The sequence below is a fragment of the Chiloscyllium plagiosum genome, chromosome 36 (assembly GCF_004010195.1).
Source record: "Chiloscyllium plagiosum isolate BGI_BamShark_2017 chromosome 36, ASM401019v2, whole genome shotgun sequence".
Classification (NCBI taxonomy): domain Eukaryota; kingdom Metazoa; phylum Chordata; class Chondrichthyes; order Orectolobiformes; family Hemiscylliidae; genus Chiloscyllium; species Chiloscyllium plagiosum.
The window spans coordinates 1555103-1581108 of record NC_057745.1 but is presented as its reverse complement, the minus strand read 5'-3'; the positions used below and the strand labels follow the sequence as shown (position 1 = coordinate 1581108).

Below are 26006 nucleotides of genomic sequence, written 5' to 3'. Positions count from 1 at the left end.
TCATCTACACAATTCCATGCAAGGACTGCCACAAACACTACGTAGGACAAACAGGAAGAAAGTTAGCCACCAGGATACATGAACACCAGCTAGCCACAAAAAGACACGACCCTCTCTGCCTCGTAGCCCTACACACGATGAAAAAAAACCACCATTTCGACTGGGACAACACATCTATCCTGGGACAGGCTAAGCAAAGATATGCCAGAGAATTCCTAGAGGCCTGGCACTCCAACCACAACGCCATAAACAAACACACAGATCTAGATGCCATCTATCAACCCCTCAGAAAATGAACAGGAAATGACATCACCACAAACCCCAGGAACCCCATCCAGGAGAAAGATATAAATAGAAAGCAGGAGACAACAGCTTCGCTTCACTTGGAGGTTGCCACTGATGTTACCTAGCCAGGCAATGTAACGTCTGGATATCAAACCTATAGCTCAGCGAGCAAACCTACACCCTAATTTGGGAATATCAGTCTGGCTTAGTGAGGGGCATTTGCAAGTGCTGGAATCTATGTATGTTAATAACAGATTCACAAGCCAACCAAATAGCACTTTGTGTCATACAGTACAAATATTGTTTTGCTGTATTTTGGCATTTCATGCAAACTGTTCTGATGACACAAGATGAAAAGCGTCCACAAAATGTCATTTTTAAGCAATGCCAGAGTTTGTGTTAGCAAATGATAAAATAATACTTAAAGGTTAAATCTCCTCAGTATTTGAGGTGTGAATATCCTTGATTCTACAGCCCTCCTTGTATATATTTGTTTAAAACTGGACTGATGTTTGATAGTTGGGTTAGCTTGGCACCAAATAAAACATTGGATTGTACTTTCTGAAAACGTTTCCCATAACATGTAGCAAGTTGGTGATGTAAATGTCAATGAATGATCCTAAATATGTCTCTTCTTGTCAACCTCTGATTGATTAGCTGTCCCTTAAAATTAAAAGGAAATTTATTGAAAATTTGGTTATCCAATGGATGGAAACTCTGGGTAAATGAGCTTTACCCAGTCATTATTCTGATTTGCAGTTGAGCACAGACTTTACTGGCAGAGACTGCAGATTAGTAAAATAATTATGGGGAAAAAGTGCACGGAGAATAATGGGCACAAGACGATGTTCTACCATTAAACCTTATTTGTACACCAGTGTACTGTCACTTACCTTACTAACTATAACAACCAAATATCACGAAACTTCATTGTACGTGTGCATTTTATGATGACCGGGAACAGTTGTACATTATAAACATTTCATCTCAAAATCTCACGTCTGTATCTTAATCTTCCTAGGAGATCCATACAAAAATGTGCCCCTTAATATTTCTTCACTCTTGCAACCCCTGACCCCAGAGCTCACTTCTGGAACTGATCTGGCAATAAAATTGACTGGCCTGAACTGAAAGATATGGTACTTAACCTGAGCTGTGAAATGTTTTAAAAATAACTGCCAGACCCTTTAGGAGGGATCGTAAACATTTAACAATCTTCGTTCTGTCAAACATTTTGTTTTTGTGAACCGTCTTGTGGTATTTGCAATTTATTTTTTAGAATTATTAATATTGAACGATGTTGCCAGAAATAAGATGCTTGTTACAAAACTTGTGAAGGAATTGAGGGTAATAATTGTTGCTATTGTGTATTTTTTGGAAGGTAGAATGAGTTGGAACAGGTTGGGAATTGTAATGCAGTCCAAACAGGCAAAAAAATGATTCCTGAAATTTAATGTCATAGATGGCTTTGTGCCTATTTCCCAGTAAACACAATACAGAATTCCCATGGCATGCATTTCTGTGTTTGACAATTGATTTAAAATAGATTTTTCTTGCTTTCACACAGCTATGACCTTTTTGTTGTACCCTACAAGATGTGTGAAGAATTTATTGACAGTATTTTTGCCATAAAAAGGCTTTCAGACTTGCCAAAAAAAGACAGTTGTATGATTAAATTCAGCACACTATATTGGTCATGAAAATTATTTGCCAGCCAGGAATTTTTGGCAAGTTTTGTACAGAGCAAATCATTTACACCATTTGCATCTCAATTAATATGTTGGCAAGCAGATCATCAGTGATGCAATGGACTACACATGGCCATCAATTATGCAGAGTCTTACTAGCTGAATACTTGGTATTGGATATTAAAGTTGGGAGGTGAAATATGATGGGGTGCTTTCTTTAACATCCAAATGTCATTATTTTTAAAATGGGAGCTTCGGAATAGCATTCTGAGGCACTTTTTAAAAAAAATATGGCTAGATTCTTGATTTGGCTGACCTCTCCTTGCGCTGATCAGAAAATCCCCAAGCTGAATGCCATCTGTGATGTGGTCCTCACCTCTGGTTGCTTCCCAGGATAAACTTCTGTAAATGCTGTGTGAGACAGTATTGTGTAAAGATGGCTGGAGCAATATCTTTGTAGACGCTGCGTTCTCATTTCAGAGATTCAGGTTATTTCATGAACTGTTTCTGCTTAAAATACAGAAGTATCGGCAATATGCTGCCCTACAGCTGGTGAAATGTCTTCTTTTGAGCTCTCCTCACTGTAAAATTCTGAGTGTGTATCCCAGACTTTCCAAAAGTGCAAGTGGTACTGGCAGCAAGTTAAAAGATGTCACCAACTCATAATAACCTTGCTACCTCCCTCAACTTCCATCTGCAGAGCCATCATTAAAAGCGAGAGCGCACATACAGAATCTTGAGCCTGCTCTGCTAAATCATGGTTTGCTGTTCTCCTACCTCAACTTTCCAATATGTTCCCCATTTCCCTTGAATCATGAAATCCAGCAATCTGTCAGTCCGTGCTTTTGAAAACACTGAATGATGGAGCACCACAAGCCTTTGGACTAGTGTAATCCAATGGTTCACAACCGTCTGGGTAAAGAAATTTCTCCATTTCTCAGTCCTAAATAATCAACCTCTTGCATTGAGGTTGTGTCCCCTTGTCGTCTAACATCAATGACGTAAAGGTGACGATCAACCAGGAAATAAAACTAAATCAACAATATTGGGGGAAGAATATAAACTGGGTACTTTAAGGAATCAAAATTATTTCATCATTTATAATGTTTAAGTTGGGAATGTGCTGGAATACTCACTACTTGGCTGAAAAGTTGTTGCTACTGCATCCAGTCAAGGTGTTTACTAGTATCAAGGCTGCATTAGTCCATGTGATTGACATTTTTAGCATGGAAGTATCTATCTGCTTCCACTGTGATTTGTGCTTCCAGTGTTTACATTGCTGAATCCTTTCAGCAGTACAGGTAGACGATCCTTTACCCGAAATGCTCGAGACTAGCTTTTTTTCGGAATTTGGAATTTTTCAATTTTCAGAATAAGTGACAGCTTGATGGTGAAATTTTAAAAAATCTTAATTGAGGAGCAGACTTCTAAGAAAGAACAGGCTGGTTGGTGCTTGGCAGTGGGGTTGATGTTCCCTAAAGCGCTGTGCGAGAAGGCACAGGGTGGGTTGTTTGGGGGGGGGCGCGTGGACCTGACCAGGTAGTCACGGAGGGAACGGTCTTTGCGGAAGGCGGAAAGGGGTGGGGAGGGAAATATATCCCTGGTGGTGGGGTCCGTTTGGAGGTGGCGGAAATGTTGGTGGATGATGTGGTTTATATGGAGGTTGGTGAGGTGGAAGGTGAGGACCAGGGGGGTTCTGTTCTGTTGTTGCGGTTGGAGAGGTGGGGTTTGAGGACGGAGGTACGGGATGTGGATGAAATGCGTTGGAGGGCATCTTCAACCATGTGCGAAGGGAAATTGTGGTCTTTAAAGGAGGAGGCCATCTGGTGTGTTCTGTGGTGGAACTGGTCCTCCTGGAAGCAGATACGGTGGAGGCAGAGGAATTGGGAATACAGGATAGCATTTTTGCAGGAGGTAAGGTTGGAAGAGGTGTAATCCAGGTATCTGTGGGAGTTGGTGGGTTTCTCCATGTCTTGCACGTCTGCCCTCAAACCCCATCCCTCCAACTGCAACAAGGGACAGAACCCCAACCACCGGTCCTCACCTTCCACATTACCAACCTCTGCATAAACTGTATCATCCGTTGACATTTTCGCCACCTCCAAACGGACTCCACCACTAGGGATCTATTTCCCTCCCCACCCCTTTCTGCAAAGACCATTCCCTCCATGACTACCTGGTCCCGAGCAGACCACCCTCCCCTCCCGGTACCTTCCCATGCCACCGCAGGAATTGCAAAACCTGTGTCCACAGCACTCCCTCACCTCCATCCAAGGCCCCAAAGGAGTCATCCACATCCATCAAAGTTTCACCTGCACTTGCTCCAATGTAATTTACTATATCCGTTGCTCCTGGTGCTGTCCCCTTTACAGTGTGGAGACTGGATGCCTTCTCGCAGAGCGCTTTAGGGATTATCTCTGGGACAACCGCACCAATCAACCCCAATGCCCTGTGGCTGAACATTTCAACTCCTCTCCCAATCTGCCGAGGACATGGAGGTCCTGGGCCTCCGCCACCACCACTCAACGTTTGGAGGAAGAACGCCTCATCTTCCGCCTCGGAACACTTCAACCCCAGGGCATCACTGAGGACTTCACCAGTTTCCTCATTTCCCCCCCAGTTCTAACTTTCCAACTCAGCACCATCATCATGACCTGTCTCACCTGTCAATCTCCCTTCCTACCTATCCGCTCCACCTTCCCCTCTGACCTATCGCCTTCATCCCCACCTCTATCCACCTACTCTTAACTACCTTCTACCCAGCTCCACCCCCCTCCCATTTATCTCTCCACCCGGAGGCTCCTCCCTTAATTCCTGATGAAGGGCTTTTGCCCAAAATGTCGGTTTTCCTGCTCCTCGGATGCTGCCTGACCTGCTGTGCTTTTCCAGCACCACTCTAATCTTAACTGTTTACACGCCAAACAACCTTGCTAATGAGCAAAATCTTCACAAAAAAAAATCTTCGGATTTCGGGTCTTTTCGGTTTTTGGCTGTTTGGATAAAGGATAGTCTACCTGTACAAGGTGCAGCTTTCATATCTTCATAGCATGAAACATTGCATGCCAAGCTAAATCTGTAGTGGGGCTATTTTGCTCACACACCCAATTTATCTTGCACACAATGGGCTGAAGGACCTTTTTCCATACTGAAAAGACTATCTGCATCCCTCTGTAACCTCCTTATGTCTTCTTCATAACATACTTTCCCACCTATCTCTGTCACCTGCAAATGTAGCTACCAAGCCTTTACTCCCCTCATTTAAATAATTAAGGTAAATTGTAAAAAATTGAGACCCAAAATGCAGCCCCGTGGGTTTCCACTCATCATATTCTGCCAATGTGATGAAGTTCCTTTTGAAGTACTGTACATAAATATTAAGGCATTGTGCAGGATTACTGGGAGAAGAGGGGAGGCTAGCATTAAGTGAAATGGGAGAGTCATTATGGACACAATGGGCTGAATGGCTGCCTTCCATACTGTAACAATTCTATAATTCTGTCTTCCAAAATATGTTACCTTTGTAAATCAAAGTTATTCTGCATGCCTTAAAATGGTTGTTCCATAATTCTTAACAAATACTTCTTTCTTTGTCACAGTTGAAGGCAGAAGATTCAACAAGTACTGACATCCCAGTCCAATGGATGGAATCACAAGCTGATTTACTTCTGAAGCTGATGATACAGCAGTGTCCAACACAGTATGAACTTGGAAAGCTACTGCAGATACTGGCTGATGTGGACTGTGCCCTGAAAATAAGAGAAGATTTTGGTAAAGTTAATAAAGATTTTGTACTTGTTTGTACTTTACACAACCTCAGGGCACCCTTAAACACTTCAGAGCCACAAAGTGCGGTTGAAGTGTGGTCACTGTTGCCTTCCTCAAAAGGCAGTTTATGCAGAATCTTTAAATATTTTGTAGTCAGAGGTAGAGAGATTCTTGATTATCAAGGGGTTGTGAGATTATCATGGGTCTGCAGCAATATAGAGCTGACATTTAAATCTGATCAGCCACAATTGTTATCAGCTTGAAGCGCTGAAAGGCCTTCTCTTGTTTCTTGTTCGGATGTTGCAATGTAGGAAACGTGACAGTAATGAGGTGATGACCAGATAGTCTGCTTTAGTGCTGTTGGTTGAGTTTTAATCATTGAAGCATGAGGATGTTGAAGACTTGCAGTAAGAATTGGAACAAAATTTAGTGGAATGAGGTGGACAGGAACATTATGGGCATTTTGAGGAGGTTCCCTGTTCGTTCGAGAGATTGTTATTTATGATCTGCCCATACTTGTTGCATTGTTGACTGACAGTCAGATCCACCAATAAATATCCACCCCTATGTACACCACTGGAACTCAAGGTTTGGGTTTGAATCGTGTGGGAACCAGATCCTGCCATGAAAGCAGACATGACATCCACAGCCTGTTGTTGATTGAACACTGCTGTGTATGAACCCTAGGTATGTGTATGGTTTTTTGTGTGCTTTTGACAGTTTGCAAGAAACTCCTGTTCACAGATGGGGTGACTTCAGGCAAATCTACAGGTGTAAATTAATCTTAATTTAAAATTTCCAACTTTCCTTTCACGTGAAACTCTTCATCTCACGTGAATTGTGATTGGGTTAGGAGGGGAAGAGGGAGACCTATCAGAAGATTGTGCAATCTGCATGTTTGTGAATATTTCCTATCCATGTTTTAACCAAATTTTAGGATATTGTGGAGTTTCTAGGTAGTTTGCTCTTTCAGTTTGTGATGCTACTCAAATCTCCAAATGAGGTAGAATCTTCAGGTGTGTTAGCTCCTGCCTCCCTTTTATTCATACTAAGGAGCAGAATTCTTTTTTTATTATTGTCTTGTGCTAGGTCTGTAGCTACCTTGTTGCTGACTGCCACTTTTTGAGATCTTTTTACTAATAACAAGGTACAAGGGTTAAGGTCAAAGTGAATAACTCTTAGATGACTTCAGTATTGATGAATACTGGTGAATTCTATTGGTGAATAGAATCTGGTGTCAGTTTAAAAAATGCAGGTTCATAATCTACCCAGTGCTCCTCCATGAAATTTATTTCTAAAGTGGTAGGGGGGGAGGGTAGGGATTGCCATGTGGTTTGCATTAATTGTAAAAAGCTTTCATTCTTAGGTAGGGAAATGAATTTCACACAGGATAAGCCAAAAATTCAACTGTATGGAATCAATTTTCCATATGCTATGAATCATACAGGAAGGTAATAGCTTACTGAAACCTCTCTCTTTGACAATTGGAGTATTACTAAATAGATCTGGGGGGCTGCATAACATTAAAATGCTTATTTATAGAGGAACATAATCTGCAAGCTGGGTTTATATTGAATGATAAACATGTCATCCAGACAAACCTTTCACTGTGAATTTATGAGGGAAAGATGTTTTAATGTTGAACTTTCTGAAGATCTCAAGTGCTGTACTCTTTGACTAGTTAACTAAAACCAAACCTATGCAGAAATTGTTTACTAAGACCTCAGGATTGACTGTTGAAGTTAGTATCTGTAACTCAATGGTATATTGCATAATTGTTCCTGCATGGTCAAATCAGATAATCAGTGTACGGGATTAATTACATTGTAGAGACCCATTATTAATTGAATACTTTTGTCTGCGGGAGATCCTAATGAATTGTCGGCAGTATGTTGCTGCTTGAATAAGGGAAATGGACCTTCTCATTGAAGTACTTCTCAGTCGTCCAAAAAGTAATTTGCACCCATTTTCAGGCATAAACCGAGTGCTGACAGTCTGAACAGGCCTGTGGTGATTGGTGGTGGCAGCTACCTGGAGTTGTAATGTTGATCTAGGGAGTGCACATCTGACTGGACAGTCCAGTAGGATTTACAGACTTACGTCTGATCCTTTCTCAGCCTACCCTGTGGGTGTCTTTGAAGGGCTGCTACTTAGGCTACTACAAAAACAAATGAAAACCTGGCTGAGATTGCGTGGTTATGGCACTAAATTGTCCTGCAGCTAGGAAAGATGTTTTATTGTATTTCTAACTTGAGTAGCCACTTTATCTAACAAGATAGAAGCTATGCTACTGTCATATATTGAGCATAGTTGTGCTACATCAGATTTAGTCCTGAAAAATTGACAAAACATGTTCTGATTTCTTTCTAACTGATTGTGGTTGAACAAGATTGTCAGATTAGCCTTTGTGCACCTAGTTGGAGCAAAAGACTACTGAAACAATACTTTATTTCAGCTGCGTCTCTGTTTTTCTGACCTTGGCCTTTCCTGATATAATGATGCATTATGTGTTACGGTACAACTTGCTGAGTAACAAACAGATGACTTTTGCTTTTCATCCTCGCTCTCGCTCCTTTGTACCTTTGTCTCCTATATTCCCATAAACACTCTTTCCACAGCTGTTGGGAGCTACCTGGCTTGAATTTAGAACTAGCAAGGTTCTCTGACATACTCCTTTGAGGCTTCAATTTGCTTTATGTTACCACTTAAGTCATATTCAATCCCTGCGTCTGCTAAATCACTCCTTATTGATGTCATTTTATGGTGCTACAATGCATTTTATTACTGTTTCTTTCTTTGTCTGTGAGAAATGAAGTCAATGAGCACCACCCCTCAGCTCTTTGAGATTTGTTTTGCTCCAGCTCAAATAATCTCTGGCTCTCACAGGTCCTCCTTAAATGTACTTTTGCAAGTTGTCTTTGGCTGATACAGTTATCTTTTTCCACCTGTTGGTGTCTTTCTACTACCGCTGTGGTTCAGCCTATGTCTGGGGGAGACACAATGTGACAAACTAACATCAGTGAAGTACACCTCTGATCAGTCTTGTGTAGCATTTCGTCATTGGTGATATTGTCTTTCCATAAGATACTCAGGATCTTGTACAGGCTTTGCAGGTGAAATATATCCAATTGGCATAACAGCTTTTTTGCTCTCTTCCATGTGTCAATGATCTAGGTTTCAGTTGGTATGGCAACGGGCATGCAGACACACAACCTTATCGCTTTGTTGATAGTGTTGGATGCCCATGCCTTGTGCAGCCACAGAAAGACCGCTGCTGCTTTACTGATTCATGTGCAGATGTCAATCTCTACAGCACCCTGCCTGATATCCCTCCTTTGGTAGGGGAAGTGTTGATGTACTCAATACTCTGTTGACTGATGAACAAGCATTGTAGCTGTCTGTCTTCATCGTCTTGGACTTCTTGTGGCTGATGTTTGGACCAGCCTTGGTGCAGATACTCTCAAGGCTGGTAATCATGATTTGGAGTGCATCTGACTGGTCGGTCAGTGAGATGGGGTTGCTGCAAAATCAGGTCTGTCAATCAATGCTCTTGCCACAGGTTACCAAAATCTGCAACACCATCATCTTTCTCATGATGAAATTAATAACCAAGAAGAAAATGGATGGGGAGAAAATAAAATGAAACAAAGTCAATTATATTGGTTGTCCAAAACAAGGGTACAAAATTACTTATATTTTGTTGAGAGGAATGTGATTTTGAAAATATTTTCTGTTGTGAAAAATTGCATTTTTTTTTAGTTTTGAAACTAAAAATGACACATTATTTCCATACTATTTTCTTTATTTCATGTTTCCAGAATAAAGTAAATATTGCACAAAAGTGTATATCGTAATATAACGTTTACACGTTCTAGTACATCAATAAATATTTGCGTTCTTTTTCATTAGGGCTAGATTTCCGAAAACTGAGCAGACTCAGTCAGCTCCTGCAAGACACCTCGATCTCTATTGATCCTTCCCTCCTCGTTGACTGCAGCACAGGCACTTTGCAGAACGTATGTGGACAAATTCTGGACCAACTGCAGAAGAAGGGACTTTTTGCTTTAGCTAGACAGGTGGCTGACCTAGCCCAGCTTCCGGTTGATCACTTAGTGGTCCATGAGGTAATATTTTGTATTTCTGAAATATTTGCCTGTGGATCAAAACTTTAAAATAAAAAAAAGACTTAAATATGGTAATACTACTGCACTTATTTTTTAGCAAAGTCAGGAATGACTGGGAGTTGAAGGAACAAAGCTTTTTTTCAGATTAAATCCAAATTGAATGTTAAAGGACAAGTTTTTAATTTGAGAAGTGATGCACACTCTGTTTGTGTCATCAAATTATGTGTGGCATAACATTTGCTTGATTTGGAGATTCTGTGGAATTGTTGGCTCTGGATTGCTTACAATGGTGACATCACAATTCTTCAATCCATTGCTCAAAGGAAAATGCAACATGAAATCCAGAAACTACTGTGTGGTAAACCAAAACAATAATAGCATGATCATTTGAATGTACGTTTTGCCAGAGGACTACGATGGGTTACTTGTCAATCTTTGTCTGTGATTGATCCTTGGCATGGTAAGATATAAAAACTGAGATGGGAGCACCATAAAAAAAGGATTTGTATCTGAATTCAAACCAATAATTGCAATATCTTACACATGTCTCCAGTATTTAATTTCCTTTTCTCTTACAGGTAACTCAGGAGCTTCAAAATTTGAAGCAATGTGGTCAATGGCAAAGGAAGGAGACCAGGATAAATTTTTGGAAGAAATGCCATGATTGTTTCAAAGATTATTTGATATCCAATGTAGTTGCTTCTGAATTCTTTCTAGCCCAGGTCAATGAGATGCCAGTAATTAAATCTCAACTGCCTTCATCTTTCAAAGACCAGTCCCTGAACATTCAGGAAAGATGTCTCCTGTTGACAATGGCAGGCCATTGGCTGTCACAGAGTAATCCTCCAAACCTGGATCAGTTGGAAGAATTGGAGAAGAGGATTTGGCTGTGTCGCATAAGTCAGCAGACCTTGCTAATGTCCACAAATTCAAGATTTGCCTGGCAGCTGTCAGTGTGTGGTGAAATAACTTTTGATGGTGCCACCAAAGAATTCTTATTCTCAAAACTGCCTGCTCTGAACTCTCCAAAGTATCTCAGGCTTGAAGGGTTTCCCAACAAGGACATGGCTTCCAATTGTGCACTGGACGCAGCAGAAAGAGACGCTCTTAATATTTTGATTGGCGAGTTGTTAGATGGAGGCTGTGTTCATGAAGCCAGTAGAGTTTGTAGGTATTTTGAATTTTACAACCAAGACACATCTCTAGTTCTCCACTGCAGAGCCATGGCTTCAGGAGAACTGCAAACAGTAGATTTTCATCCTTCAATGCAGATCATCTTGACTGCAGGAGCATCTTTTAACGGAGAGATAGGCTTCCATCGAAAAAGAATTCCAAGTTGTAAGTTGGTTTATTTATACTTTTTGAAATAGAATCATAGAAACTTGCAATACAAATGATGTTTTTTAGCCCATTGTGTCAGCACTGGCTCTATGGAGAATTTTTATAATAGTTTATGGAATCTAGGTGACTAATTACTGCCAGGGCTTACAATAGTCTGTCTGTCTCTGTGCAATTGCACGAAACAACATTCTTACTTCACTTCTAATGCTTTTTCCACTGGAGTATTCTATGTTCTGACAAAGAAATTGTCATCTCATTAATAAACGAACAAATGGACTGAGAGTATGCAGTGGTAACCCAACGGTGCAATAGGTTAAAGTGCTATACCATGAAGCACTGGGATTTTGATTAGTTATCTTGGTCTGGGTGTGCAATGCAGTCACAGCAAATTTTAATTTATGTCGCACCTTTTTAATCTGAAAGTTTCCAAGACACTTCAGAGGAGTCTGATGAACAAAGGCTCTCACTGAAATGGAAAAAAGGAAATGTTAGGTTAGCTGTCTGGATGCTTGGTCAGAGAGGTAAGCTTTAAGGAGTGTATTAAAGACAAATTTTAAGGGATATAAGGGATACTTCAGAGCTTGGGGGCCTAAGCAATTGAAGGCATTGCTACCAACATTGGAGAGTTAAAACTGGGGATGCACAAGAGACCAGAATTAGAGGTAAATACATATTTTGGAGAGTTGTGGGCTGAAGCAGATTACTGAGGTAAGGAGGGAGCAAGGTCACACAGGGATTTGAATTGCCAGTGGAAAATGGGAGGTGGTGAGAGTTAAACCTGGGTATCCGTTTTAGCTGAAGACATTGGAGCAGCCAGGTCTTGAAGTAATAAGACAGAAGTAAGTGAAAATAAAAAACAAAACAAAGTCAGAGTGCTCCTACTTATATGCACATTATCTTAAATACATTATATTTCATTTATAGGTTTGTCTATTTCATAAAACATTCAGTAACCAAAGGGGTATGTCTTTGACTTAATGAAATTTATTTATTGTTAATGGATGCAGTGTATTTATTGTCACCCTAAGAGGCCTTTTAAAATTGTATGGTTTTATGTAGATAATAAACTAAGGTAGAAAAGGAAATATTAACTTAGATTGAGAGGTATTAAATCGTTTATTAGTTTATTCCCAATGCAATATAGAGGTTGAAAATCAGCAGGCAATTCAGTGATTCATTGGGTAATACTGCTCAGCATCTCTCCATGATGTAATTTTCAAGTAGTCAGCTGGCTACTAATGATAATCACTGAGCGTATAGTTTTATGGATAGCCAAAGGGAGTGTTGGGAACTGTAGCCGTGAAGAGTTCTGGTTGCATTCTGGAAAAATGCTGCCTTCTGGGACCTCCGAGTGCAAGACCAGTGCTTTGTTATTGTGGGTTGGAGTTTTAGAGAACACAGGGCTCATCTTGATTTACAACCAAACCTGCCAGGGAAAAAACTTTTCTATCTTGTTACGTGTTTTGTTGTAGAAAATGTTACATACCAAGACTGGATGAATAAGACTTGTTATCAAAGTTTGGGTTAAGACGTTATATGGGAATGAGAAACCAAGCATTCCTTCCAACAATCTCTTTCTGCAGAAGATTATTGTTCATGTAAACTGTTAGACTGGTATGCATGCGCATGTTGCTTTCTGAACCTCCATTTTTGGTTTTTAGTTTGTCCAAGTTACATCTCTAATTCTAAACTGTTAAGTGACTGAGATGTAAGTGTTTGATTTCACAGAATTCGAGGCAAATTGGCAATTTGTTTCCATGCTGCCTGTACATTTGCAATCAATTTTTTTTTTGCCTCCTTCAGTGAGCAGTGTAACCTCATCATTTGGTCAGTATTCTGAAGAAGACAGTGTTAAAGACCAGGTCGTTAAGGATCTTCAAATCCTCACAAATGAGTGCTACCATGGAAAAGGTTATTGTCGTCAGGTTCTTAGCTTGTATCAACTCTCAAAGGTATGGCATTAACCTCTCCTCAATGTAACTTGTGATAGTGACCAGTTAATAATGATCAAATGCAACTAAAAATGAGCCAACACAGTAAAGAAGTTGTCTATTAGTGCGCATAAGATGCCTAGAATGAAGGAGATGATTTTTAAGGTGGAATTATATTCTCTAACAACTTGTTCACAATTTAAACCCTTGTTGCTGTTTACTGACCATGTTTCACAATTCAGATTTACAGAAATGTTAAATCACTGAAGGAGGCAATTCAGCCCATTGTGTCTGCACCAGCTCTTCAGATGAGCATTGTTATCCACTGCCAAACCCTGCTTATTCCCCAGACGCTTGCACATTATTTCTATACAAAAAACATCATTTAATGTCCTCTTGAATGCCTTAATTGAAGCTGCCTCCATCACGCTGCAGGGAGTACATTCCAACACCTAACTCTGACTGTGATAAAGTTTGAGGGGACTCCTGAGAGTTGTATAAGATTGAGGGGCTTAAATAAGTTGGATAGGAAAGCACTTTTTCCATTAATAAGGAGTCAATAACCAGGGAGAGTTGACAAGAACTATTTCACCCAGTGGGTGGTGGGAGTTTGGAATTTGCTACCTTAGGTGTGGTTGAGTTAGAAATTTTTGTAATATTTAAACAATATTTATATATTAACTTGGGCTGTCTTAGTGTGTGGAACAATGAACCAAACCTATGGAAAATGGGATTAATGTAATGAGATATTTGAGCATCATGGAGGGATGAATGGCCTCCTTCTGTGCTGAATGCATTTGAGTCTGTGGATATTTCCAATAAATGGAAATCCTATTGGCTGTCTTGTCCAATACAAATGCATTTCAATTTGTGTAGTTCACTGCTATTCTGATAATTATTCTGTTTGTGAGATTCTTTTGTTTTTGTATTTACATTTTTAAAGTACTGATACTTGTATAATGGGTCAGGGTTTAGGTAACAAATTACTACCAGGGTTTACAATAGTCTGTCTGTCTCTTGTGTAATTACACAAGACAACATTCGTTCTTCCATGAAAGGGGTTATGGAGCACTGGAGAAGAAAGTCATGAGTGATTCATTGAATAAAAACAATCTAGTGGGAGTGGAGCAGAAGACAAATGGGAGACGAACAAACCAGGAAAGAAGTTACTAATTGTTATACAGCCAGAGGGGTTTGGATCATTGGGCAATTGTGTGTAGAAGAGAAAGGAAAGGTATAAATTCCAAGACTTGTCAAACTGCGGATGGCATAAGATAGATAATTGTTGATTCCTCCAGCAGAGAGAGGCAAGTTGGTCTATTGTACCTATACTCATGAATATTATTATATTTGAGGAAATTATGAGGGTGCATCAAGGTATCATAGCAATAATTTACAGTAAAAGTATATCATTTTCTCTTGCGTATTATCTATTTTATTTTATAATTTTAGTTTCTTATTTTATGAATGGACAATTTCGCATTATACATGAGTGCATAATAAGCCTTAAACACATGTTTTACTTATTACACAAAAGGAGCTTGGTTGTTCTTTCAATGATATATCAACCCAAGATTCTGATACTGTTCTGCGAGAAGTATTGTCATCTCAACAGCCTGATCGATATAAAAAAGCCCAGGCATTTATCTCAACCCAAGAACTGAAGCCAGAAGCGGTGGCAGCACTTATAGCTGATGAAGTTGTTCAGGCTTCACTCTCTTCAGTAGAAGCCAAAGGTAATCATTATATTTCCATTTTCCTCTTCTCGTATCCTGAGACAGTGGGCTGGTGAGAGAGACTGCTCATGGGATTGAATTTGTAGATATAACGTGAAAGCCCCCGTAACCCAATCAGCCAAGGGTGTGCTTCTGGGTGTAAACGTAAGTTTAACTGGCTGCACAATGGAAACATTTTTCAAGAAATAATTAAAACTTGAATGAGGTCTGATCACTAAATCCCAGCTTCTGGTATTTCTGATCGAGAGGCCATGATCCAGCAAGTTGGGATGGGTGCATTTGGTTGGTGCTTTGCCTGTCAGATCTAAATGAGACTACATGACTTCACTTGCACATTCCATTATTTGGTCACCTAGAGGTAGAAATATTTAGAGCATAAGAACTATGAACAGGAGTAGGCCATTGGGCCTTTCGAGCTTGCTCTGCCATTCAGTAAGATTATGGCTGATCTCTTTGTGAACTCAGTTCCACTTCCCTGCCCTCTCAGTATAACCCTTAATTTCTTTACTGTTCAAAAAATAATCTATCTGAGTTTTAAAAACATTTACTGAGGAAACCTCAACCACTGCAATGGGCAGGGAATTCCACAGATTCAAAATCCTCTGAATGAAGAATTTCTTTCTCCATGCAGTTCCTAAAACAGCTGTCCCTAATTTTGAGGCTCTGCCCTCTTGTCCTAATTTTATCTGCCAGTGGAAACGTCCTCTGTACTTTTATCTTATCTATTTCCTTCATAATTTTATGTTTCTATAAAATCCCTCCTCGTTCTTCTAAATTCTAATGAATATAATCTCAGTCTCTCCTCATAAGCCAACCCCCTCAACTCCGGAATCAACCTAGTGAACCTTGTCTGCATCCACTCTGGTGTCAGTACATCCTTTCTCAAGTAAGGAGACCAAAACAGAATGCAATACTCCAGGTGTGGCCTCACCAGCACCCTGTATGGCTGCAACATAAACACCCTGCTTTTAAACTCCTTCCCTTTAGCAATGAAGGACAAAATTCCACTTGCCTTCTTAATACCTGTTGTACCCGCAGGCCAACCTTCTGTGATTTGTGTGGAATATGAACACCAATATGGATATGCAGGACAAAATTACCTGTTACTCTGCTGTACATTCTATTTTGAATAGTCCTTAAACCAGTCAAGTTGTTGAGCAATTTAATCATTTATTAGTTTAGCTGGCTTAGAGAAATACACCACCTAGGAAAGATTCTATTTTCAATCTCTCTAATCCCATTGTTATCTTACAATATTGAATCCACAATGTTGAATTCATCCACGGCTTCTCTGTTTGTTTAACTGTCAAAAGGATGCCTGACATTTTCCAAAGAAAATTAGTTTTGATAATCTGTCTGATTCTGGTCTTTAAAGTTGAGGTTTTATCAGAAATACTCACCGTGCAATTACATCATTGCAAAGGTCATCTGGGATTCAGAAATCTTTCTAAATTAATGAATGTATGGGGCTTTGCTACAATGCTTTTTTGAGAAAAATGTTTGACTGTTTGATGTATGAAAGTCTTGTGTTTAAAAGAAATCTGACTCGTGACTTCAAAAGCAGTTGATTTCAAGGACGTAACTTTTTTAATGTTGAAATAACTCTAGAGATAACGGGACCCTTGCTAAGAATACTATAATAGATACTTATATATTAAGGTATGAGATCCCTGCAATTGTGAGGCATGCCTGTTCCCCAAGCAGCCACATCTTATTATTACAGTATCCTAAAACATCAAATTGTTTCCTATTTATATATCATTAATCTTAGAATAACACTAGAGATAAAAAGAAATGTTAATATGTTTGAAATCTAAAATTAAAACAAAGTGAAAGGCTTTTATTCATTCATGCAATGTGGGCATTGCTAGCTAGTTGAGTGTTAATTGCCAGAGAGCAGTTAAGAGTCGACCACATTGCTGTGGGTCTGAAGTTACATGTAGGCCAGACCAGGTAAGAGTGGCAATTTCCTTCCCGAAAGGACATTAGTAATTCAAATGGATTTTCTGGCAATCAACAATGGATTCAAGGTCATCATTAGACTCTTAATTCTAGGTTTTTATTAAACTAATGTTCCACCATCTGCCATGTCAGGATTTGAATCTGGGTCCCCAGAACATTACCTGGGTCTCTGGATTAACAGTCTAGCAATCTAACTGCTATACTCCCCGTTACCTCCCTGACAGCATCTGAGGGAGAGGTCAGCTCCACCTTCCTGATTGAGGCCCTTCTTTAAATCTGAATGGCCCCCCTTGAAACATAATCTTTTAGTGCAGGCAGCTTTGTTGCATATACAGAGTCCTTTATCCGTGAGGCTGTACGATTGGTCTCGGCCTCCCTACTTTGAGAGGGAGGTTTTATTCAATGTTCCAGAGTATGATGTGGAAATTCCAGCTGGAAAATACACTGGCTCAGCAGTGTGGTCTTCCACAGTTAAAATCTTTAGAGCAATCATTGAATGGGGCCACATATGAAAAATGAGTGAATTCCTTGAAGGTTGTCAGTGCTCCTGGAACTATGTTCCAGCAAAAGTCACTCTTTAAGAGAGATAGGGAGAATATTAATAACCACAGTTAAACTGAGGGAGAATTTGGAGGTCCAGAAATCAGAATGCCTCCCATGGGACAAGAAACATGAGTTTCCAGAATTACATTCTTTTGCTGATATGACCCTAGTTGCTTTGGTGGGATCTAATTTTAAATGTACTGTCCAAAACTCATCTTCATTTGGCTGAGGATCTAATTTTTAGTAATATGTTCTCTAAGTATTGCTGTCTGAACCTTTCTCTGCGCAAGGACTGCAGATGCTGGAGATGAGAGTCAAAATGTATGGTGCTGGAAAAGCACAGCCGGTCAGGCAGATCTGAGAAACAGGAGAGTCGACGTTTTGAGCATAAGCTCTTCAGCAGGAATGTGGGGGGAGGAGGAGAACTACTTCAAGGTGGGCAACCTTTGAAGAGGCTAAGCAGTGAGGTTATAATCAACTAGGAGAAAGATGCTGGAGATCAGAGCAGGATCTTATGTCACACTGCACTTAAAGTTACTTCCTGGTGTGTGTACATGTGAAGTCTGATTTGGGCAACACTGTATGGTCTTCCACACTTGCAGATGTGCTCCTGTGGAAGATACAATTTTTTTAAATTTTAGTTTTCTTATCATCTCAGTAATTTATGATACAGGAGGAGTCCATTTGACCCATCATGTTTATGCCAGATCAGTTCAGGAGTCGCACTTCCACTGCCTTTTCTATGCTACTCTGGCAGGCACCCGTGAATTTTTCAGATATTGCTGCTTCATCTCAGAAATGTCTTCCATGGCATTGTATGTGCTTAATCTTCAATTTGTGGGTGTTTTACCTCTACTTGATGGTCTTGGACTTTGATTCAATTATTGATGACACCAACTTGTTCACATCCTTAATTATGTATGTTACCGAAATATTCCTTTTTGTTTGATGTGATATCCATTATGGTTGTTGAGGATTCTTTTTTGTAAGGTTTCGATAACAAATATTCTGCTCTAATTTGTCCCTTCCTGGTCATCTTAGTGACTAATGTGACTTGGGTTTGTAAAAACTAGATGTTCACGGTGATGTCTTACAATCTGATTCAATTAAGTTGCAGATATTTCCTTTATCTCAAGTTGGGTCTGCTGTTCAGTTGCTGTCTCTTTGTTTGCATTTCTTCTTGAAGTTTGTTGGCACTTGGAATCTGAACTCACTCCAATTTTGAAAAGTGTGGAAAACATTTCTGCCAAATCAGTTTAGTCACAGGCTTTTTATGTACATTTTGTCCGAAAGTTTATGGAGTCCTGAAAAATCATCTTTGACTTTTTTTTATTATTTTAATCCTTTTCACTTTGAGTAAGATTCGGTTCCATGCTATCTTTTCTACTCTGGAATGATGATTCCTGTGTGTGAGGTGTGCAAGTTTTTTAATATTGGATATTTCCCCTTATTAGAGAGTTGCTTGTAACATACTTTTAATGTTAAGTGCAATGTTCTGTGGACCATGGAGTCAAACTTCTGTCATCTGAAAGCAGTGTTTCATCAACCAAGGCTCATCATCTTGTAAGATTATGTCACTTGCTTTTATGTTTAACTTGAAATTAATCAGATGCCCATAAACATAAAGATCAATTTGTCAGAATGTTCAGTTTGGGCACAAATTTCCCCAAGGGAAACTTTGAGGTTGTCTCCTGCTGGAGATGTCTTTCTCATTTCCTTATTTGTTTGGGGAGTTCTGTCTTTTACCTTTCAGTGATTGTGTCCTGTTTCAGCACATTTTCTGAAAGTGAACTACTGCTTTACAAAGGAACCAATTCAGGCAAACAGATGTGTAATAATTCTGTGATTCTGTTAACTGCGGACTGCTCGACCTGTGAGGTATATTTACTACAACTTTGACCAGGACTTTTATTGCTTGCTATCTGTCCAACCCACTGCATTGGCTGATATAGTATGTCCTTTGTTGCATGGTATCTTTAGAATTTAACAGATTCTGAAGATTTTCTGTGCTAAGTTTGATCTTCTCCACTTAGGATTGGTGTGTGTTGCTTCTGAATGTCTGCTTCAATTATCATCTAAATGACATTCTTCAGAGTCAGGTCATCTTTAGAGTGTAATAAATCTGATAAAGACCCATCATTAATACCTATAGTGATTTGGCCTCTTGACTTAAAGACCTGATGAAGGGCTTATGCCCAAAATGTTGATTCTTCGGCTCCTCAGAAACTGCCTGACCTGCTATGCTTTTCCAGCACCCCATTCTCACCTCTGATCTCCAGCATCTGCAGTCCTCACTTTATCCTTTAAGTTACAGCAGTTGTATTTCCCTTCTAATTTATAAAGATCATTCACAAAATTATCTATGGATTCCTGAAAACTGTATTGCTCTGATAAATCATGCTTTTTCAAGAAATATTAGTTCTGAGATTGAATTAATTGTCAAAAGCTTTCAATGCCGATTCAAGCATGTCTATTGCTGCTTTTACTCCTTTAGTGGGCAATAACATATGCAATATTCCCAACTGCATAAAGAAGTTTTGCTTCTGATTTACTGTCTGTTTTGGAGGTTATTCCATATCTCAAAAAATTGTTTTCTCTGGGATGTCCTATTTTGTGTTCTGTTTGCACATTTCTGAAATCTCACAAGACTATTTCTGATTCCTTGGCTTTTTTATGGTGACTAGTTATTTTAATTTTAAAATATTTTCATTTTGTAATAATGGCGGTTCTCCCTTTGCTGCTGCACTGTCCTGAGAGTTCTCCCACTCTTTGTGGCTATAAAGGAGTTTCACAGAAAAAGTCTAATTTTAGACCAGACTTGCTCACTTAATTACAGTGCTCATGCGTATCTACTTTAAATGGCTGGGATTGTGATTTCCCCAGTTGTCTACTCCAGGATTATATAAGGTTCTCTCTAGGCCCCTGTTAATTCCTTTTTTTGGTTCCTTAGCCATGTAATATGGTATCAGCGCTCTAAGAGTGGGAGACCTGGTTTGATCTGCAACTTTTTCATTAATTCATACTCTTTCAGTCTGAAGTGCTACATTATTTAAGTTTTCCCAATGGACCAGAGATTTTTGCTTTTGAGACTTGCAATCTGTTATGTGTTCTTTAAACTCTGACTCAGGAGTGATCCCAAGGCCGCCACCAGTTTTTTTTTTTTTGAACAGTGTCTTCTATCAGTTCTGAAATATTTTTTGTCTTTTTTTAAAAAGTATTCTTCAGTATCGAATGCAGTCATAAGGTTGTGTGAGGCTCACTAACCTCTGCTATCAGCAGTATTGTGTCTTCATAGATTCATAGAATCCCTAGTGTGGAAACAGGCCCTTCAGCCCCAACAAGTCCCCACTGACCTTCCAAAGAGTAAGCCACCCAGACCAATTCCATTATACTTAATGCACCTAACCTACACATCCCTGAATACTATGGGCAATTTAGCATGGCCAATTCACCTAACCTGCATATCTTTGGACTGTGGGAGGAAACTGGAGCATCTGGAGGAAACCCACGCAGACACGGGGAGAATGTGTAAACTCCACACAGTTGCCCAAGGATGGAATCAAACCTGGGTCCCTGGCACTGAGGCAGCAGTGCTAACCACTGAGCCACATGCCTCCCAGGTTTTACTTGGATTCTTCTGATTTGCCAGCATGTTTTCCTTTTTGGAAGTAATGCTGCTAAATTTAAATCTTGTCTCATTTTGATTGCCACATATGTGTTGCCATCTGTACCTTAAGTGTGTGGGTTCTGTCGTATCTTGCATGTTCTGTTAGGTAACCACCTCTGGGCTAAAGGGAAAAGCCTAGCAGAATAAACAAGATGTAGTTTATTGCTTACCTGCAACTATCTAAAGGTTAGAAGAATAGGCTTTACGTTTTTAGAGATTTTTGGGAGGGCCTAGCTTCTGGCCTGTTTCCCACAAGATTCTAATTTTCCTCCCATTATGATCCCATAGCATCATCACAATGGGTGAAGCTTATTGTATTCAGTCCAGTTTTAACCCTTTCATACCTTCTAGATCCATATACTAAAATATACGTGTCCCCTGAAAGTTGTAAAATGTTCTAGTGTGAATTCACTCAAATGTGATACAATTGAGCTATCATTGCCAGTGGAAACAGTGCCTTCGGGGAGGAGGAACCAGAATTAGAAACTTTTAGTATTGAGTGCATTGATTTTCATTAGGAAGAAAGTTTACATTTGTAATACTCAGTACTTCAGGAATCTAAATGTTTTCACAACCAGCGAGTTTTAAAAATACAATTACAGTCATCACACCACACAACAAATGTCCCATAGCAATACCTAAAACTAATGCCCATTTAATTACTTGTTGCTGTTGGAACTCCCTGTGCCTCTCTGATTAATGCCATGGGATGTTTGGCATGCAGCCAAGTAGGCAGACAGGACCTTGCTTTCATGTCTTGTTGGAGAAAAACAATTGAACTGGCCCTCAATACTGCACAGATCTTTCAATCTGTGTAACTTGTTCAAGTCGTGGATCATGGGTCAGGCCCAAAAGCTTTCTCTGAAGTGCTGGAAATATAGGAATATTATACTGTTCCCATCTAGTTTAGTTGGAACAACAGACTGCAGTTGACCAGAAGACCCTTCAACGGTTTATGTACATTAGCTACACATTTTGTAAACTGTATCACTGCTTAATTAAAAACAAACACATTCTGTACACAAAAACCGTTAACTGGGCGTGTTCCTTTCACACCTAATGAAGAGTTCCTGGATTAAAAAGGAATCTTTTTAATTTTTCACCCCAGGGTCTTTTGGGGTGGAGGATGCGGCTTCTGGCATTTGGGTGTTGTATTTAGACTGTCCAAACTCATTAAACTTGGATCTATTCAGCCAACAAGGGGTAAAAAGGTTTCAGCTAGATTCTTGGCTTGGATTCAAGTCTGACCAATTGAGAGGCAGTGTCCTAACCTCTGCTTCAGAAAAGAGGCTTCTGGGAGTTCAAAGGTATTCCTGGAAACGTAATCTTAGCTAAAAGTGTAGTTATCAGTGAGCTGCAGTTCACATTAGTGATGGTTACTGTTCTATTCATTATCTTTCCTCACAGGAGTGAGGCAGATCTATAAGCTCCTTGATGGGAAAGAGGCTTTCCTACAGCTTGCTAAACTGTGTCAAGATCCGATCCTCGTTGGTACCAAGCTGTTGGATAAAATTTCATCCATTCCAAATGGGGAACTGGAATGCAGTAAGTAATTGCAATTGTTAATACAATGGCCATTATCTTAAGCTGTGAAATGGCTTTGTGGATATGTTAACCATTTGTGTTTAAAGGGAAATGCCAGCCTTTTCTGTAATTCTCACTTGTAATATCCAGAGATCAATTCCCATTTCTGCTTTCCAAAAACTTCTTTCCCTGCACGAGAACAATGTTTACTGAATTAGACACCAACCATAAATTAGCTGCTGTATTACTTGCCCTTTAGGTCAGGACTGCACTGCATGCTTCTGAGTTAGGATTTCACAGCAAGAGGTTGTTTGGCTCGTAACGACTGCACCTGGTCATCAAATGAGCAATTCACTTACTGCCACTCACCCACCTTCTCCCTGTAACTCCTACACACTGTTCCTTTTGAGATAATCCTCCAATTCCCTTCTGAATCCTTCAGGTGAATCTGGCTCCATCTCAATCTGAGGCATTGCATTCCAGACCTGAACTGTTCACTGTGTGAAAAGATTCTTATCCTTTCCTTTTTCTTTCTGTTACTTTAAATCTTCGACCTCTCATTCTTAATTTCTACATATTGAAAACAGTTTTTCCTGCTCTTTTCTGTCTGGACACCTCATGATTTTGAGTATCTTCCTCAGATTTTTGTTGCGGTTAATTGACCTCTGGGTAATCAGGGATGGGTGAAAAGTACTGGCCAAGCCCACGACACCCACATACTATCAATGAATTTTAAAAATCCCTCTTTTCCCCAAGGAAAACAGTCCATCTATTCCAATCTCTCTACATAACTTTGAAGATTTGCGAAAAATCTGCTGCCTCCATTCCTGAAGAGTGGTGACCACCACTGGATGCAGATGAGGCCAACTTCATGTTGTTTCTAAGTTCAACAAAATCTGTTGCTTTGTACTCTCTGCCTCCATTAATAAAGTCAGGATATAGTTTTTATGAACTGTTCTTTCAAATTAGTCCTGCCACCTTTTAATGACTTTTGCACACAGGTCCATGCTGTCCACTTTGTTCCCTTTGGTGTACTACCCTTTATATTATATTTTATCTCTGTTCTTCCAATCAAAATGAACCATTGCACTTCATCTGCCACCTGTCTGCTCACTCCACTAATTTAGTCCTTGGAGTCATAGCGATGTACAGCATGGAAGCAGACCCTTCGGTCCAACTTGTCCGTGCTGACCAGATATCCTAACCTAATCCAGTCCCTCTAAATCCTTCCTATTCATAGACCCATCCAGATGCCTTTTAAATATTGTAATTGTACCAGCCTCCACCACTTCCTCTGGCAGCTCATTCCATACATTCGCCACCCTCTGCGTGAAAACGTTACCTCTTAGGTCCCTTTTATATCTTGCCCCTCTCACCCTAAACCTATGCCCTTTAGTTCTGGACTCCTCCCCCCCCCATCCCAGGGAAAAGACTTTGTCTATTTACCCTATTTGTGTCCCTCATGGTTTTATAAACCTGTATAAGGTCATCCCTCAGCCTCTAATGTTCCAGGGAAAACAGCTCCAGCCTATTCAGCCTCTCCCTATAGCTCAAATCCTCCAACCCTGGCAACAACCTTGTAATTCTATTCTGAACCCTTTCAAGTTTCACAATATCCTTCTGATAGAATGGAGACCAGAATTGCACACAATATTCCAACAGTGGTCTAACCAATGTCCTGTAGAGCTGCAACGTGACCTCCCAACTCCTGTACTGAATGCTCTGACCAGTAAAGGAAAGCATACCGAATGCTGCCTCCTATCTACCTGCAACTCTACTTTCAAGGAACTCTGAGGTCTCTTTGTTCAGCAACACTCCCCAGGACCTTACCATTAAGTGTATAAGTCCTGTTCAGATTTGGTTTTCCAAAATGCAGCACCTCACATTAATCTAAATTGAACTCCATCTGCCAAGATCTCATTGTACTCTGAGGTAATCTTCTTCGCTGTCTACTGCACCTTCAATTTTGGTGTCATCTGCAAACTTACTAACTGTACCTCCTATGCTTACATCCAAATCATTTATGTAAATGACGAAAAGCAGTGGACTCAGCGCTGATCCTTGTGGCACTCCACTGGTCACAGGCCTCCAGTCTGAAAAACAACCCTCCACCACCACCCTCTATCTTCTACCTTTGAGCCAGTTCTGTATCCAAATTCTAACCTTGCTAACCAGTCTCCCGTGAGGAATCTTGTCGACTGCCTTACTGAAATCCATTTAGATCATGTCCACTGCTTCGTTATTTCTTCAAAAAACTCAATCAAGTTCATGAGACATAACTTTTCCTGCACAAAGCTCTTCCTTTTGAAGTTCTCCACAACATTCTCACTGTTTACTCATCTGTCTAAAAAACTCTTCTACACATCTTCCTTCAGCTGAGAAAATGTCTTCATTATTCTTTTGTTTCTCATAGGCTGGGGCTATTCTCCCTGAAGCGTTGGTGGCTAAGGGGTGACCCGAGAGGTTTATAAAATCATGAGGGACATGGATTGGGTGAATAGCCAAAGGTCTTTTCCCCAAGGTAGGAGAGTCCAAAACTAGAGGGCATAGGTTTAAAGTGAGAGGGGAAAGATTTAAAAGGGACCTAGGGACAACCTATTCATGCAGAGAGTGGTGCATGAATGGAATGAGCTGCCAGAGGAAGTGGAGGCTAGTACAATCACAGCATTTAAAAAGCATCTGGATGTGTACTTGAATAGGAAGGGTTTAGAGGGATATGGGCCAAGTGCTGGCAAATGGGACTAGATTAATTTAAGATATCTGGTCGGCATGGATGAGTTGAACTGAAGAGTCAATTTCCATGCTGTACATTTCTATGACTCTATAATTCTGTATCTGTGTTGCTGGAGATCAGAAAGCCCAGTTGGCTGGATGGCTGATTTGTGATGCAGATTGGCAGCAACAACATGGGTTCAGTTCCTACACTGGCTGAGGTTCTCATGAATCTGCCACCTTCTCAACCTCATTCCTTGCCTGAGCATGGTGACCCTAAGGTTAAACTGTCCACCAGTCGTCTCTCTCTGTCTGTCTCTCTCTGTCTGTCTCTCTCTGTCTGTCTCTCTCTGTCTGTCTCTCTGTGTCTGTCTCTCTCTGTCTGTCTCTCTCTGTCTGTCTCTCTCTGTCTGTCTCTCTCTGTCTGTCTCTCTCTGTCTGTCTCTCTCTGTCTGTCTCTCTCTGTCTGTCTCTCTCTGTCTGTCTCTCTCTGTCTGTCTCTCTCTGTCTGTCTCTCTCTGTCTGTCTCTCTCTGTCTGTCTCTCTCTGTCTGTCTCTCTCTGTCTGTCTCTCTCTGTCTGTCTCTCTCTGTCTGTCTCTCTCTGTCTGTCTCTCTCTGTCTGTCTCTCTCTGTCTGTCTCTCTCTGTCTGTCTCTCTCTGTCTGTCTCTCTCTGTCTGTCTCTCTCTGTCTGTCTCTCTCTGTCTGTCTCTCTCTGTCTGTCTCTCT

At 40.2% G+C, this 26006-nt stretch overlaps 1 protein-coding gene across 5 annotated transcripts in view; it reads left to right on the top strand.

Moving 5' to 3' along the window:
• The window catches only part of spg11 (SPG11 vesicle trafficking associated, spatacsin), a 140898-nt gene that overhangs the window by 95170 nt on the left and 19722 nt on the right, over window positions 1-26006 (top strand). For all 5 annotated transcript variants that reach the window (XR_006309443.1, XM_043677119.1, XM_043677122.1 and 2 more), the window contains 6 exons: window positions 5570-5741; window positions 9648-9862; window positions 10441-11200; window positions 13007-13155; window positions 14672-14870; window positions 22450-22587. Coding sequence is in view for 4 of the 5 variants with exons in the window: in XM_043677119.1 (XP_043533054.1) it covers window positions 5570-5741; window positions 9648-9862; window positions 10441-11200; window positions 13007-13155; window positions 14672-14870; window positions 22450-22587 (1633 nt within the window). In the remaining variant the exon portion in view is untranslated. The remainder of the gene's footprint in view (window positions 1-5569; window positions 5742-9647; window positions 9863-10440; window positions 11201-13006; window positions 13156-14671; window positions 14871-22449; window positions 22588-26006) is intronic.